The 18,026-nt window shown below is 39.5% G+C and overlaps 1 protein-coding gene across 1 annotated transcript; it reads right to left on the bottom strand.

The window, feature by feature from the left end:
* Positions 1–245: 245 nt before the first annotated feature.
* ikbke (inhibitor of nuclear factor kappa B kinase subunit epsilon) lies at positions 246–16,799 on the bottom strand. Its single transcript, XM_022197300.2, has 21 exons — positions 16,607–16,799; positions 15,992–16,091; positions 14,385–14,522; positions 14,025–14,154; positions 13,727–13,908; positions 12,033–12,193; positions 10,299–10,409; positions 10,004–10,183; positions 8,488–8,684; positions 8,190–8,248; positions 8,000–8,091; positions 7,749–7,850; positions 7,572–7,629; positions 5,823–5,935; positions 5,661–5,737; positions 5,532–5,571; positions 5,322–5,423; positions 3,271–3,367; positions 2,451–2,542; positions 2,289–2,360; positions 246–2,198 (listed from the first exon to the last, which is right to left on the bottom strand). Exons 2-21 carry the CDS (start codon positions 16,088–16,090, stop codon positions 2,135–2,137), a joined length of 2,166 nt encoding a protein of 721 aa, XP_022052992.1. The 5' UTR covers position 16,091; positions 16,607–16,799; the 3' UTR covers positions 246–2,134.
* Between the last annotated feature and the right edge of the window lie 1,227 nt (positions 16,800–18,026).

Raw genomic sequence — 18,026 nt, forward strand, 5'->3', positions numbered from 1 at the left:
GTAAACAAACAAACAAAAACTGTAAAAGCAATCTGACAGTAAATGTGCAACAAAAAAATGACACAAAAGTGGAGCATTGTAACGTAAAACAGTAAAAATAACAGCAAATATCTGTAAAATAATTATATTTTTCCAGTAACACATTACTGTGCATTGTAAAAGAACAAATTGCTATTTGTAAAAATACAGATTTTTGATGTTGACATTATGTACAATTTGACAATTTTCTTCTTACAATCAACATGTTAAATAAATATCTTTTTATTTCTATGATTTTACTACATATTATTTGTAAAAACAAACAAAAACAAAGCAGCGAGAATCTGTAGAATACCAGTAAACTGTATAAAAAAAAAGGAAAAAAAATGTTTAGAAAGTACATTTTTTTACACTGTAGATTTACTTTTATAAGGCCATAAAGCAGAACTGTTGTGCCACTATTGACACAATCACTATCTCACTAACAAATAACCAATAACATACAAAGAAACCGGTGTGTAGGAATGAACCAGGAGTGTTGGTGTGGGCCTTGATGAATATTGCCTTGATGTAGAGGAGAATCAAAGCCATCAAAAACACATTGTCACACAGTGTATATGCTTGAAACAGTAATAAAAAAAAACTTTCCACTTTGCCAAAAGCACGTCATATGAGCTGCAAAAAAACCACAGAGTCTGTTGAGCTCATCCCCCTAGTGAGGCTGAGAAACACCCACAGCTCTCCTCGAGACTGGGTAGAAAACTTTGTTTATTACAGTTGACTTGTGAGAGTCACAACTGTTATTTTTGTGTTCAGTTTTTTGAGCACTCCTGTCACACAGTCATTCATGACCTTACAGAATTTCCAGAGTGTGTTGTTTCTTCATCACTGCCAACTGACAAGACAGGACATGAAATGACTTTTACTTTCACTTCACAACCTGAAAATAGGCTCAGGTCACATTATTTCACAAGAGTGGAAGACTAAAAAACGTGGCAATAAACACAATAAGAAAAGAAGTACATTTAAAAAAAAATCTTAACCTCATGCACTGCCCTTTGATAAACAACTAATACTAAGGTCTGGGATTTCCCCACAGGGTGGCCCACACGGGTTAATGTCATTTCATAATGTTTTTCTGCTATACACTCACTAACTGTTAGCCACATGCAGCTCTGTGAAGAAAGGGGGACTCTGTGGTGGGTGCTGAGTTTCCCTGATTGTGCTTCTTCTTTTTCACGGTGAATCCCACGATAAAATACAGAGAAATAACTTATTATTCCAGTAAAACATCAACAGGAACAGAGACAAACTTGAAAACCACAAATGGCAGTGCAGTTTGTCTGGAGATTCTGTTAGTCAATGATGCTACCAATCACTGAATTTACAATGATATACTAAAAGAAAATGTACAAACACAGTCATTTCAGACTATTTCAGACAACACACACACACACACACAGATTGGTCTACATGAGAGCTTACACACATACAAGTATCCTGATTAAAATCCAGTTTTGGTTTACCCTCGTCCAGTTTTATCAAACCTGGAGTTCTTCAGGTTTCTAAACAAACTACTGTCGCTGAGATGGTGGGATAGCCTTGATACTGCTACAATCACACTTACAGGGACGTGAATAACCAGATTACTGAGGCTCTATTGTACACATTACATCTCAAACATGATCAAAATAAGGAAAAGACTCACAACCAGGATACAAATACAAATATATATGCACTCAAAGATTGAGTCAGGTTAAATTCACCATTAAATATTTCCACAATCTGCTTTTTCTGCTGGGCAAATAACAAGCAACCACAAAAACAGCCCAACTGCTGACTTGGCATCCATTCCGCTTTATCCTGACAGTCTATCACAATGGCAGCCTATTAAAAATACAATAACACTAAAGGCATTAATGAGGTTTGTATTGAACTGCTGTACTGCTGGCCTTTCCTCCTTTGTCTTTCTGTGCATCTCTAAACTGAGTTTCACATTTTATCGATTGCCTTCAGCTGCTTCCTCTTCATACAGCAGTCCTTGAGAAAAGCATCCACTAAATTGTTCATTAATGGCTGTTCAAACGAGGCGATTGTCAGAGAGAGTGCGTGTGAATTTGTGAGTTTAGGATGCGCAGATGTTGCACTTTTTTTGTCACAGTGTAGACGGCCGGGTCAGACTCGGGCCCAGAGCTGCTGAAGGGTTCACTGCTCCCAGACTACAGGACCAAAGAAACACAGTCATCGTTATGCTGAATGCGAGTTATGACAGATGAGATTTATAGACAGGAGACGGTCACTCAACTGACCTCTCAATAATGCTGTTGTTGCACTGCAGCTCCCTCACCAAGATCTCCATTTCCTCCTTCAAATGGTGCATCCTATAATAAAGCATGAGGCATTGTCAGGGCAAACTGGGGAGCTGTCTCCATTTTACACACACATAGACGCACGCAGACACAAAGACAGACCTGGAGACCATCTGGTCCTTGTCTCTGGGTGCGATTCCAGGCTGCTGTCCTTCCCTCTTGGACTGCAGATTGAAAAGGATTCTGTCCATCGCCTGAGGAGGACAGATGAGACATTACATCACCACTGAGATCCATGACATCACCGACACCAACATCTCCTCAGTGCTGTGTCAGCACCAGAGAATGCTCCCATTATCATTCCGCTACATGAGAAAAACACTCCAGCTTGTTTGGATTTCTGTAAACCAATCACAATCGCCTTGGCAGTGCTAAAGCCCAGAATTCAGCAGTGGCCACCCAGTAAAATAATGTCAGGCCTGGGTGGGGAAGACTTGTTTTGGAAGGACATTTGGCACATGATGAGGCGAGCACTGTCATTAAAATGGAAAAAGTCTACACAGAAGAACAGGATCGACTATCAGATATGACTTTTACTGATAAAAACAGACATAATTAGATATTTTAAACTCTGTGCACTTAAGGTGAAGCCTGTCTATACTTCAGCTACTTTTGATTCCTGCAGTGAAGAGAATTTAAAAACAGGAACAGCAACAGGGAAAAGGGAAAAGAAATACGTGCTAAAATGTGCAACCGATGGCAAGATTACCCACAATCTACATTTGATGAGTCAGACATTTATGATGATTCAAAAACCTTTCAAGTGAAAACAAAAAAGAAAAAGTGTAAAATAGTAGAGCACAAATGATTCTAACACTGCATGAACACAGCGTCAGGTACAGGCTTGACCTTTCTGCTAACAGATCGTCTACGGGGCCCCGTTTCAAACATGATGAAAAGCATGAAAACTGATAATGTTCACCTTATTCTGACGCTGCTCACTCATCTCCAAGTCCGCCAACAAGCCTGTGGAGAAAGAACTGAAGTCCTGTAGTCGAGTCTGCATGTCCAGCATAACACTGCAACAAAAAGGAAAACACACCTGAGTAAGTTAAAAGTTACCGTCTTTACAAAATCCTAAAGCCTGCTGGATTTTAAACAAGCAAGAAGAACTGCAAATGTTTAATGTTAAAACATTTTAATAGGCCATGAATTACTCCTCTGTGATGTGCCGTTTGGTCAGGAAATGACACAGAACTAAGTTAAATTCATTATCGCCCAGAGAATCATTTTATGCCGTCTCATTTCAAATTTCCCCAATATATACAGTTTTCACTTACCCAACTCTGTAAAAGCAATCATTTTAATTTCATCTCCACAACTTTGAAACCAATAGAGACTCAGCTGCAATCAGCGACCACTGACAAAAATTCAGGGACTTTTTTGTCTGAATGCAGTTCAGTTGAAAGTCCCTGAATTTTTACAAACAGTCGACAGGAAACAAATGTGGAGATACATTAAAAATCTAAGTTATGCAACATTTTTTCAGTAATGGTAACACAGTGGGTACTTGAAAAAAATGTACGTTGTTTTCAGTTTTTAAATTTGTACAAAACACAGCGAAGTTCATCTTTTTTTGGTTTACAGCATTTTTACTTTGTTATACTGCACAAAATCTATTTTCAAGCTCTCTGTCATAGTTGTGCTGTTTCTATAGAGGTTAAAGACTTTACATTGCAGTGAAAAATGAGCCCACAGCAAGAGTCAAAGTAGCAGGTTAAACAGAAGTTTAATGATTCAGAATGCACTGCTGAATAGCAATGTCTTACTGGTCTTTGCTAATCATCTTCACACGAGCTTTCATCTATATTAATGGTTGATGCTACGGGTACGGACCCGTACCCGTAGCATCTGTACTAGAGGTACGGACCCGTTAAGGTCACTGAAGAGCTGGCGCCGGTTAACTACTATTTGCTGCACATTACAGGCAGTTTATATGAATGACTTTGACGGCGAACATTGTATAATTTCACCAAAAATACACCGTCTCCTCTCACACTTTAGACATTGCAGTTTTTACGCTTTTAGACGCCGTGTATAAATTGTTTGAAGTCCAGTTCCTATTAAGTAGTTTACCGCGTTCAGTGGTGGAAGCGGCTGACGAACTCCATTGCAAATGTTCCCATTTAATTTCGGACGCTAATTTACAAGATAAAGTTAAGGATGTCGAATATGAAACAAACACTCGTGAATGGTGAGGAGCAGCTCTTTAATTCGGCATGAATTAAAAAAAACCACAAACTCGATTTACTGTGATATTGTGAGATTTGTTTGTGGTGATGTAACTTAGCCATTCAACAGAGTCCGCTAACATGAAAGTGACTGCCGTGCAGTGTCTGTGTTGACAGACGCAGAAAATACGTCAGGGTTTTGTTTAGGTTGTTAATATGTAATAGTCTGTCGCTACTTTTGAAGGTAAAAAAATACTTGTAGTTTGCTGGCTGTTAGTTCCGCCATTTGTTTTGTTTGCTGTTTGTGCTTTATTGGAACAGGGTCACGTGAATAAAAATTTTTGCTATTTTTAATAGCAGTGCTGATTTCAACCCCCAAATCACTGTCCGTGAAAAACTCAGATAATGATATTTATAAGACATTATGCATGATAGAAAAGAGAACAGCAGATGACTGATATGACAGGCTCGGCACGCAGATTCCCCTCGAATCACGGAAGCGCCTTCATCACTCGGATTACTAAGCCGGCTCATTAATATTTATGTACGTCGGATTACCAGCCAATCACAAAGCGCGTTCATCAGCCGGCTCATTAATATTCATGTCCGTCTCATTAATATTTATGGTAAGGGAAAGTGCCGTATCCGCAGGCCACAGGCTACGGGTACGGGTCCGTATCTGTAGACACTACCTATATTAATGTCTGTCAAACCAAACAAACATTACTTTATTGTTACTCCGCAAGACTGGTTAGGATAAGAACCCTCATGCAAAGTTCACATTGTTTCTACTTTCTCTGACCTGCTCCACGTCCTTGTTGACGCTAAAAGCTCTTTGTATCGGTGCACGTAGTCCTCTCTGAAGAGAGATTTCACTCGCTTAATGTGGGATGACAGGTGGATTCTGGCAAGTAAGATTGACAAGCAGATTAGTGGTGAGGCTCAGATGCTTCACAGGCTGGAACACCAGCTGCGTGGTCAAATAAATCCTGAATAAAAGACACATACTCACTTCTCAAACTTGTGGATTTGCTCGTCGTTATATGCCAGCTCTGTGGTATAAATTGGAATCTTGTCAGGTGAATAATAGAATACACAAACATCAAATACATTGTACATGCAATCAGAGAAGTATGCGTACTTCCGGTCAGTCTGTCTTTACGATACTGCTGATGAATTGCCATTATCTTCTGCAGCAGCATCTCCATCTTCTGGCAGCTGAGGGAGACAAGAAGTCCAAAATGAAACGACAAGAACCCTTCTGGCCACCCTGAAGCTTTGCATTCCGGCTCCCCTAAAGTACCTCTTGTCATTGGCCAGGGTCTCTGCCAGTTTGGCCTGTTCTATCTGCAGGTGGTCCAGTTGGTTCTGAAACTCTTGGATACCCGTTGTGTATATCGGCAGATGTTTATGGACCTGTAGAGAGAGCAGCCAAAGAGTGTCATACCCGCTAAATGCAGGGAAAACAAATCTGTACTCATGCACTCTGGATTGGTCAACATATACACCATCAGTTTAAATGCTGCTATAATACCAAGGCAATGTGAATCCATTTCAAATACTACCTTCTACAGTTGCCACCAACAATATGTAATATAGTACTTCATAATCCATGTAGGGATCCAGTGTCTCCTCCAAGGACATATTAGATATGTGGCCTTCAAAGCAGGCTCCTTTGCTTAAATAATAATGACTCCTTTCTCACGGAGTTCATTGGCGCTTGTTTTGGTCCTTTCATGTTTCATTCTAACTACACAAAAGTACCAGTTTATCAGGAACACTAAGTTAAAAGTCATGCGTTTAGTCTACACGCTAAGTAAAATCAAAAACTGCAGCTTCCAAAGTAATGATATGATGAATGATGAATTGTCTGGTAAATTAATAATGCTTAATAAATGGCATTTTAAGATAATCAGTCCTGGCTAATTAACTCACGATAGGATTGAATGATTTGGCGGAAAATGTCTAATTGCTTTACAATATAATTTTTTAGAGTAAAGCTTCAGTTCACTGTGTAAACGTTGTAAAACCTGAGGGAGCTTTACCACAAGAGATCAAAAGCAAGACTGAAACAGGAGGAATGCATTTGTAAAACCCCTGACACCAGTTTGAACCCTGGGTGGGATGTGGTGCAAAATATATATCCTAAACTGCAGCATCTGCAATTTGTTAACTGCACTGTTTCAATTTGCGATTTTGATTTGCCCTAATTTACAGCATTTCACAAGGCCAGAAACCAAATAAATAATGCAGAATCTGCAGTAGGGCAGCCTTACCGGTCATTCTTAGAGGGTGCTGTGAAACAAAGAGAAACTTGCCAATGCTGATGTAATTTTACCTGAGAGCAAACGGTGAGACTTCACTTTCTTTCCTTCAAAGCTAAGTATATTTAATTTGCCACACTTCATAACATATACAGTGTTAACCATCTGTATAATTAGGATGAGTTTGGTTTCCTGCCTAAGAAAAGCTACATTACTTTAGTTGGGAATTGTAATGCAATAAGCCTTCAGCTAGCTAAACAAAGTTAGAGGGCTCAAAACACGACTGCATGAGCGTCCCCAGCCTCCACTCTTACTTCTGAGATTTGTCATGTGGGATGGTTGTGGGACAACATGCAAATGTAACTGTTAGCCTTAGAAAAGACTAAGCTTTACACTGGGAGTTCATTTCTTACTAGTATTATACTTGACACCTGGGGATTCATTGATACGTGACTAAACTCTTACATACTGCAGCCGCTAAAAACCAACAATATCATGGGAAGAACCCTCATCAGTAAACCACTACTTCAAAACGACCACGACCGACTAAATCAATTCAAACAAAAACCAACTTCTACACCTTCATGAGATAGGACTTACTGTATAACTGTTGCATTAGTTGTACTTCAGTGTACATCATATAAAAAAAGAGAAGAAGCGTATGTACTTATCGTATATTGAACAGTAAGTGGGGAAAAAAGAAATTTGGATAAGCCAATTCCCACTGCTACTCTGTACAGCCACATTAGTCAAACTGGTCTCTGATGATGCTTTTCGAAGACACTCACCTGCTGTAGCTTTTGACTGTGATCAGCTGAGCCTTGATTTTCTGAAGTGTAAGGGCTTCTAAGGACCGAAAAAGATATGAGAGGACAAAAAGAAAAACAGTTAAAAATGAGAATATTACACTCTTACACACATAATGAATTTGCTGTATTTATACCAAAAAACATGAATAAACTTACAGTGTTTGAAATCTGTGATCTGCACTGAGACAGGACTGCAATCTAAGAGTGATCATCGCGATACTGTGCATGGCTTCTCCGCATTCACTGCGCATCTTCATCCTGAGAAACGATCAGAGTGTAAAATATGGAGACACAGAGGAGTAATGGAGGGGATAAGAGTTTGAAAAGGGCCATTACCTTGAGCCATCTCATACATCACTCAGAGCAGGGAAACAAATAATCTCTATTTTAGCATGCGTGCTTCTCACATGTAGCTGTAGTATCCCTGCAGCAGCAGCTCTCGGTGTGTGTGGAGCAGCTGTACTATCCTCAGGTACTGGTGGATGACTCCGACTATTACCTGGAGACAACAAGGGGATAAGAGGAGAAAACTAATTAGGACTCACATGAGAAATGAACCTAACATTAGGCATAGGTGGGACAGAAAAGCAGTGGTACCTTGGAGAAACTGTAGTCCGCCATGACATCAAACCTGGATGGAATGACTGGAGTCTCTGCTACAAAACAAAGAAGAAATCCACACCCCCAAAAACATAGGATTTAAGGTAGTGTACGCTCACACATTACTACAAAGACGATAGCAATCTTTTATAAATAACCTTTATTTTGCATAATACAGGTAGAGCATGTTAAACTGAAATACGAGTCATAATCAAAACAGCGAAGGATAAAGGATAGAGAAAATCAGAACATGACAGAATCATATCAAAGCTGCACATGACTTTGTTTTTCTTACGTTCCTTGAAGGGCAGGCTGGTGTTTGCTTCTGGTGCGTAGCTGAGCAGAATGAGGGGCCGAGAAGGTGAAGTATGTGGAAGGTTGACCACCTTCATGCTGCCCTCCAGGGGCAGGTCATGACCCAGATACATCAGGTGTTGCTGCTGGACCCCGATACCAGTCTGAGACGCCACCTCCTCAAAGAAGGCCGACACTCTGGTTGAGAAGAGGGACAGGACAATTTTAATCTCCAGGACAAATTTTGAATTCTGAAAAGATCTTCAGATTGTGGTCAGTGCTTTTGGTCACTGCATTTTGTATGAGTCTTTTTGCAGGAGGATTTATATTTATTTATAAAGAGAGATTGAAAATCAGAGTTTGTGCAAAAATGCATGGAAAAACAATGATTAGCACAATAACTGTCAGTAACTGTGGTAAAAGTAAGCGAAATAATTTACTGTTTATCTACTATCGGAGCACATCATCTAATTGTGACTTTTAGTTTGTCTGGTAAGCGTGAATTCAGAGGGTCCCCTCTTGCTCCATGTACTGACAATGTTTTTTGTTTGTGCTAAAAACAGGAAATATGGAAGCAGAAGGAGGGAAGTAACCATCGACCGTATAAAATATACAGTCTATGAAAGTAACAAGCAACTGTGACCCCTAGCTGTGGATGTCACAGTCATAATACCGTCAGGCTACTGCAGGCCCCCACCACTGTACATCTTACCTAAATTATTCAGCTTGTATTTATTCAGCTTGCACAAACTCGTTATCCTCAGATTAGAAGCTTGTAACATACACCTTCTGAGTTCTGCTGCAGGGATTCAATTAACTGAGAGGAAAAGTCTTAATGCAAGCAATTTGGGATTACAGATGGAATCTAGAGCTCAGCACAGACTCTACTCGCATTATCACATTAAATGTATTACACACATTACTCCCCATTATTCTGCAATCGCTGCACATTTCTGACAAGAACTCCACGAATTATAGCAGGTGTTGGGGAATTCATTAGTCGAATAAGTCTTGTGGTCAATAATTAATATAACACTCTTCTAAAAATGTCCACATCCCATTTCCTTCTGCTACTTATTTTACACGGATTCACTTGGTTCTTCATCTTCCCCTCTTCTCTCATTCCACAAACCAAACACAAACAGCAAATGATCAGGCCAAGCATATTCAATTCTGAACTGCCATTTTCTCCAATAACATGTTGTGGCACCAACATTATTATATCTTTGATATCAGACAAATATGGGTAAAATTCTGCAATTTTAAGTTCTGGTTTGAAAAAAAAAAACCTATGGGATGTCAGGTCATTGTGGCAATCCAATGCTTTCCCCTACAGGTTATATTGACTCTTTAAGTCTGACACACATACACCTGATTATAATTCTGAAAATGTCTGATGATTTGGAAACAATGCTCTTTATTTTAAGTATGCTATCACTTAAACAGATCTTCTTAACCCTTCTTTATTTAAGTCTGATCAGAATAATGGGTTTGATGATACACCAGAGCAGACTTACGTGTTATAGTGATGTATGTAGATACAGTGTGCTACGGCCTGCTGCAGAGAGAACAGATGGACTGCCTGCCGCTGTAATATATCTGTGGTGGCTGTGAAGAACTGGTCAAAACCCCAACATCTCTCCTGGTCGGCCTCCAGTATACCTGCTAGTACCGGAACGAGCTGCACCTTCAGACCCCTGCAGACAGATAGGAAAAAGAAAGAGAGGGACAGGAAAGGAGAGTGGTCATCAGATGATCTCAGTAAAGAATCACAGAGATACATGCTCAAATGATTTCCATTAGCTGACATACTGTGACAGCTGACAGCTGTGAGGTAGGTGGTAGCTCCACTCTATAGGTCCACCTTCCACCCGCTGTATGCCAGCTATTGCTCCCATAGGTTTCCCTGTAGTTATTTTGTACCTACAAAAGAAAACACACAAGTTAGGCTGATGGAACAACTTGCAGCAGGTCCTGCCAATCCGTACGAACCTGGGCCGTTGGAGACAGTGATTAATACAGGTAGTTTGAGACTAAACGAACATCATAAAGGAGAGTCTCGCCACTTAAAGAACCCTGAATAGAAATCTATGTCAAAGGTTTTGGTTGTATGATACAGGGTTTGTGCAGAAATCAGCTAGCCATATTTAATGCTTTTTAATGCTATTTTAAAGCTATACTGTAAAAATGTTAATGCCATGACCATGAACTCAAGAAAATGACACAGGTTTTTTTTTTTTTTGTCAAACATGAACCGTTGCTACATTTTAATGTTTCTGAATCGGAAACACAGCCTGGAACAAGTCAGAAATGCTTTCCCTTGATGCATATGAGTGGTTCTGCACAGCAGTGCTCAGACACCAGAGCACTCCTGTCTGCAGCGATGCATTCGACCCAAAAGATGCCCGAAGACTGCTTGATTTTCCAATAGCAGCAGTGGCTCCGGTGGGAGCGGTGGTTACTACAGCTGCAGTTGTACTGTTTGTGGTGGTTCAAGTAGATGCTGAAGCTGTTGCGCTGTTCGTCACAGGAAAGAAACTAGCCACAGTTAACCGTTGTCTGCCTCTCACAGCCGATTTGTGGCTGTCGGACTGCATGTGAGATTTCTTGGTGTTGATACCCATTGCACCAAGCTTAAATTTTGTTTTTTTGCAAGCACTGTAAAATCCTTCTCCATCTTGACCACCTGTAAGCTGTAGCCAATCTCTCAATTCCACATTTTCTAGCCACTTTTTCTGGAATGTGCATTTCCCCCTTTCCCAGCTCTCCTCCACCTGGTCCAGCCTGCCGGTCTCTTTCCGAACACCCAGTTTTACTGCGACTGTACCCGACCGACCGGAACAATTACTGCAATGGTTCCGCATGTTTACTCGGACGTACATATCTGGCAAATCGCAGTCTATAATTATATATTGTTACATTATTATTATGCATTATTAATTTTTTTTCTTAAAAACAGCAGAAAGAATTTTTAATGTCACTGAGAATCAAATTTAATGATTTTTAACACCATTTAAGGCTTTAATTTTTGCAAAATCAGTTTAATGACTATTAATGCTTTTCAATGCTCTGCAGAAACCCCGTGATACTTGCCCCAACCCTCTTGTCAAAAATCGAACTGTCTGTTCTCTTATAGGTGAACTGGAAAACATCCAACCAATCGCATTGTTGCACTGATCCCAATGTTGTAAAACCATGCACTTACGCAATAGTATAACAGTGGGAGAAAATAGTTTTTATGTTGTAGTTATCATTAAAATTGCTGTTAGGGGTCTCTCTCCATTCATTTTGATAAAGTCCTGGTCGTGTTAGTCAAAATAACTGTCCAGAACCATAACAGATATGCTTGTGGCGTGGCAAGACTAGCGTATAAGGATTTTAACATCCCGTTATCAGCTATGGTTTAAGTTTCATAGTTTGAAACACTCCTGTCATTAGAAATGAGTCGCTGTTTATTGTATTGTTTATTGTGTATTGGATCCCCATTAGTCGTCACCATGGGGTCCCGCTGTGATTTACTTTATCACACCAAACATATCAACTTACATGGTGGGTTTGTTCCTGCGTGGTCCTTCGTACGGTGTGAAGGGAAGACTCCCAGTGGCGGCATGATATAAGGTCACACCGATACTCCACAGGTCAACGCTCACGCCATAGGATTTCTGGTGAGGTTTACGCAGCACGGCACGTTCATACATGTCTGGATGCTAAACACACACCAACAGCCACACACAGTAAGATGAGAAAACAGAATACATTCATAATAATATACTGATATTGGTTGAGATTATCTATGTTGTTCCATTTAAATACAGTCACTGAGCATCGTAGAAACCAATGGTTGTTGGTCTGACAAGCTATTCTGTGTATGCAGTATTTCCATGTTCAATTTTCATTCGTATACTCAGCATGTTCACTCATTTGACCACTAGAGGGACACCCAGTCTTGGCTATGGCAGCTGCTTTGAAATATTGTGATTGGTCCTCTACAGACCTTTTCTTACTGTCAGTTCAACAACATAAATGACTTTACTGTGAAACCTGATCCTGGTGACACAGGCTTTTCACATCAGTCTGGTTTGGACTCGCATGCAGCGGTGGAGTTTCTAACAAACCACCGGTCACATAGAACAAAGACATTCAGATCTCAGTTCAGAGGGTGAGCCGTCCCCATTAGGAAACAACAAAAATGAAATGATTAAACACAGAAAAGTCTAGAAGCACACAACCTGGGTATAAAATGAAGCAGCTAAAACTGTAGAAATAAAGAGACTGTATATATTGCACTTTTGACTTTAAAATTAGATGCTTTTCTTTTCTAAAGAACTGGTTACTAATGTAACACTGAAAGACATTACTGTTACTACTACATTACTACTACAAATGAGCCTAGGGAGCTTTCATTGCTGGAAAACAGAGAAGTTACCAAATGCACAATCATAAGAGTCACAAGCTATCACATCTTATTTCCCTTTATTTGGATACCTTTATTTATCTAAGGCATGAGGTTAGAATGCACTTCCTCAGTAATGTCCCCATCACTGAGGCAGTAAAGGACTTTCTGTTGGTAAAGTCAATGGACTATGAATGCAGCTGTCCATGTTAAGACTGCCTGCAGGCTAACCTGACCTGCTGGTTCGAGACAAATTTAAGAAAGAAAGAGGTGCCAGTATCTCTTCTGGGGAGCATGTCCTGCTGTTTAATACTTCTAATACATACTTTATGTTTTTTGATGTTTCCTGTTTAGGTAGCAAGATATATCAAAAAACAAGTTTAAAGATTTCAAAGAAATTTTTTTTTAAAATGTACACAGGCACAGTCAAGTCACTGTTTGTTCAAGAAAGTATTTTTGGGCTGCATATTCTCAGATTAGAGATGCACGATGATAGCAGTATGTTGTCTGTATCAGCAGATAAAGGCTTTAAAGTGAAATATTGGCACTGATGCAAAACTAACACTGACAGGCAAATAAAATGACACTGCTACATAAAAATAAATATGCCATGTTTTATATGCAAGTGGAAGGAACGTCCTTTTGCCCAGTGAAGGTGTACATTTGAAAAGCACTGCACTTTATGTTTGTATCTGCCAGTGAACCACAATCATAACAACAGGCATAATACAATCTTAATTCCACTACAAGAAAGACCTGGCGTTCTCTGCCATTAGGTGGAAAAACTATGAGCATTTATTGGTATTTGCAAGGCTTACTAAGTTTACTCATACCGCTGTTATCTTACCAGATACTCTTCAGTTCCGTAAATGGACACAAACTTTTCATCATCTTCCAGCTCTCTTGCTGCTCCGAAGTCTGTCAGCTTGTAAACAGACTTGCCGTCGTCCCCGACCTGCCGCATTATGTTCCCTGGCTTAATGTCTCGGTGCACCACACCATTGTCTCGCAAGTGGTTCATACCCTGCACTGAAGACAAAAGACAGGAAATACTTTAGAAATATGTACATGAAAATAGAAAACAGTATCCCATATATATATATATATATATATATCTGTATATCTGTATACACACACACACCCACCTATACACTGTAATACAGTGAGGAACTCTGTTTCAGGCAGACCAAAGGCGTTTTCTGGCTCCTCGAGCAAGCTGAGCAAACTTCCTCCTGAACAATACTCCATCACCAGCACCTTCTGTTTAGACGGCAGCTAGTAAGAGAAAGATTTGACAGATTGTTGTTGGATTAAACTGGAGATATCGTTTGTATGTAACTGACTAGATATGTGAATAAAAACAATCTGATATCAGCACCCATCAGCGTAGGACTATGGATTCAAATATTTGATAAAGTTCTGAATCAATTATCTCCTTCTATTATCACATCTGTGTTCTACACTTGCCCTTGTTGTACCGTTTTCTCCTCTCTTTGTAGCCTTACCTCCTCCACAGTGAACAGTCTAACAATATTGCTGTGGTTGAGCTTTCTTAGCATCTCAAACTCTCTCATCTGGACCTCATGGGGGCGGTTGTAGCTCACCATGTTGAACACTTTGACGGCTACCAGTTCCCCCGACCTCTGCACACACAGACACACGTAAACACTTTACATCAGCAAATACATCACAGCATCAGTGAGAACGTCAGTAACAGCCCACATCACTGTAACCACAGCCTATTTCATCTCACGTCCTGATGTCGCTTCTGAGCAAAAAAGTAAGGCTGGAACATGTGAGACGATGGCAGCAAAGATAAGGGCTGAATGACTGAGAAAATATCTAACTGCGATTTTTCCGACAGACACTGCAATTTGAGGGGCAACGAAATTTTAAATTGAGCTTCAGTTAAATATTCACTGTGTAACAGATTCAAAACATGTTATAGATCATTACCACCAGCTCAGACATTAGATACATGCTGCAAGCCCATCCCAGAGCTAACACAGAGAGAAAGATAAAATATAAAATACGCACACTCATTCTCACAGCTACAGCCAATTTAGAATCACCAGTAACTTATCATGCATGGTTTTGGACTGAGAGGAAGCGAGAGCACAAAGAGAACATGCAAACTTCACACAGCAGATCTGAAGTTCTGACCTCTATGCAACTGCACCACCAGGATGAGAAAAGCAAGATGCTAATTTTCTAGTTTTTCACTCGGCAGAGAAAAGCAGAACATAGAATTATTACAATAGCTATGACTCTGTTAGGTTAAAAAAAAAACCTAATAAATAGTAGGATCTTTCTGTAAATAATTTCCTAGATTGAAACAGCTTGGACATGCATGGCTGAGGAACTGTATATACACTAAATTAAGTAATAATAATAAAATATAATACACTATGGCTCAGGTGTGCTGCACAGTGCATATTTTAAATTTGCAGATTTACTGACATGGATCTAAGCTGTCGATGACAGTGATTAATACCGGTAGTTTGAGACTAAATATCAAAGAGACACTGCACCATCAGGATGAGAATTTGACGATACGAATTGCTTTCATCGTATTTTATTTAGCAAATAGAACATTCACGAAAGCTGTGACTGTGTTAAGTTAAAAACTAAATACTAAGACCTTTCTGTAAACCGTGTCTACGATTGAAACAGGTTGGACTTGCATGGCTGAGAAGCAGCGTGAACACTAAGTTGAGCTAAATGAAGTAATAACATTTTTTGTTTAAATACAATTTGGGTCAGATGTGCTGCACAGTGCCTATTTTAATTTTCAGATTTATTAATATGGACAGTGATTTACACATGTAGTTTGAGACTAAACTTAATAAAGGAGAGACTGCAGCACCAGGATGATAACTTTAAGACACAAATTACTTCTCACATATTTCAATAGAACATAAAACTATCACAAAAGCTCAGTTAAATGAAGTAAGAATGATATAAAAATACACCTTAGGTCAGATGTGCTGCAGAATCGGTACTTTAAATTGCATGACTTGCTAATTGCAGTATTACACCAGGTGATTTTGATTAGAAATAGATCACCTTTCACCTTAACAGTGATGTGGATGTTATGAAAACAGAGTCATACCTTATTTCTAGCCTTGTAGACGCTGGCAGTGGCCCCCTGACCGAGGACATCCTGCAGGGACCACAGGTAGTTGGTTGTGCTGGCTGTCAGTCCTGACATACTGCAGAAAAAAACAAACAGGCAGGAGGAAAATAATCAAGACAAACCTTGCTCACTCTTCAGGAAATGGCAACAAGCTAATTCCTGGAAAAACCCAAAACAAAGCAGACACATGCTAACTGGCATTAGCTAAAAGAAGCAGCTAATAGTTTGATAAGCTAAGTTCCTTCAGAAAACACTGCATTATGATTGTGTTTATTCCTTGAGCTGTAAACTAGATAGCTAACATCACGATATACTTGTCGACTTTTCCTGTAAACACAATTCATGTTAACTAGTTAATTTCTCACTCTTGGTTCGCAACTAATGTATCGAGCTTTTTCCTCATTAGCTGTAACGTTAGCTTAGCCGTACTTTATTTTAAAGCTAAGGAAGCTAATTCACGCCAGCCGTAAGGAACGTTAACTTCTGTCAGCTTCGTGTTTACTTTTTTCTTTCTTTTACCGTAAATCAAACTCGCCTGGAAACTAAACTATGCGAGTCAGACTTCTTCCGTAAATACAAACAACTGCATACCTGAGGAATGTGTGCTTTCTGAAACAGCTCAGACTGTTAGAAGACGATAACTAAATTCCTGAGTTTCTCCCTGAAGTTCGTCCAAACATGAGAGACCTCTGAGCGGCAGCAGCTTCTTCTCACTGCGGTGCTGGATGTAGGAAGTGTGGCTTTGACATGGGGAGGAGTCTGGGTGATGACGGAAATTTGTCTAAACCACAGACTATGAGCTTTCGACTAAATGTGACCGTGAAAGCCATAGATACACGGTGAAAGCACCCTGAGCAGAGGGGATATCCCATACAGTCGAAAGAAAAAATATATAGATTCAAAATGTATTTCATTTTGAAATCCGACCCTTCCTCTCTGAGCCCTTGTTGGGAAACTCCAGGTTTAAAGGATGTTATGGAGGAATTCCAGTTAGAGCAGCAATATTAATAGATTAGCTGTCATTTACTAAATTAGTCGCCATATTTTAATTGGTTTGAATAATTCTCTTTTTATTTTATTTTTCTTAAAGGTGGAATCATAGGTTGTCATAACCTGCCATTGTATAATTTACTGTAGTTTTAAAGCCAAATCATGCTTTCCACATCCACAGGTCAATGAGTTGACTAACTACTACAGGATCACAGATGGTTCTCTTGCATATATATATATATATATATATATGCAAGAAAAAAATCACACTCACATTTACACTTATGGATGATATATATATATATATATATATATCATCCATAAGTGTAAATGTGAGTGTGATTTTATATATTTTGTATATATATATATATATATATATATATATATACATACACACACACACACAGATATATACAGTGGCGGCTGGTGGTGAAATTTGTTGGGTGGGCTAACAAATGCATAATACGGATTAAAGGGTTAACACAGCTGCAAAAGCAACATCACCTATGATACACACAGTTACATCAATTACAGGTACACTATACTTTTTTAGTGCTCTACATCAACACTCTCTCTCACTCACTCACTCACTCACACACCACTACAAAACGTGTTCCAACTGCAACGACTTTTTGGGTTCATTCACAGTGGCAGGCACTTTTTCTTTGTGCTCAGAGATATTTAAAGGTGTCCTGTGGAGTTTCCTCACAAACAATGGAAGCTCATCCAGAGAATTATAGAGGTCAAACAAGTGTGACTACATTTTCTTCCTCATCAGCAGATTTTTATGCATTTTAAATCCAGCATTGTTTACCTCCATGATTACTAAGGAGAGTGGGGGACCATTGTGACTGTGCAGGAATATATTTTGTCTCCTGTTGTCTCATTCACTTGAATAAAAGAAACTTACAGAAAAACAGCACCATGTGGGCCCCAACTCCTTGGAACGCCATGTTTGCACTTCCCAGGCCCTTTTAGTGCCCATGTAGCAGAGTACCGTTTTGTTTTGTTGATATCCTTC

This window comes from Acanthochromis polyacanthus, chromosome 5 (assembly GCF_021347895.1).
Source record: "Acanthochromis polyacanthus isolate Apoly-LR-REF ecotype Palm Island chromosome 5, KAUST_Apoly_ChrSc, whole genome shotgun sequence".
Classification (NCBI taxonomy): Eukaryota; Metazoa; Chordata; class Actinopteri; family Pomacentridae; genus Acanthochromis; species Acanthochromis polyacanthus.

Excerpts from the sequence above, each read along its gene's own strand:
- ikbke (XM_022197300.2), bottom strand. The coding sequence starts at position 16,090 with ATGTCAGGACTGACAGCCAGCACAACCAACTACCTGTGGTCCCTGCAG. Across the intron at positions 7,851-7,999 it reads CAGGGATACTACAGCTACAT|GATGAAGATGCGCAGTGAAT; the intron begins GTGAGAAGCACG and ends ATCGTTTCTCAG. Across the intron at positions 5,424-5,531 it reads CAAATCCACAAGTTTGAGAA|AATCCACCTGTCATCCCACA; the intron begins GTGAGTATGTGT and ends CTTACTTGCCAG.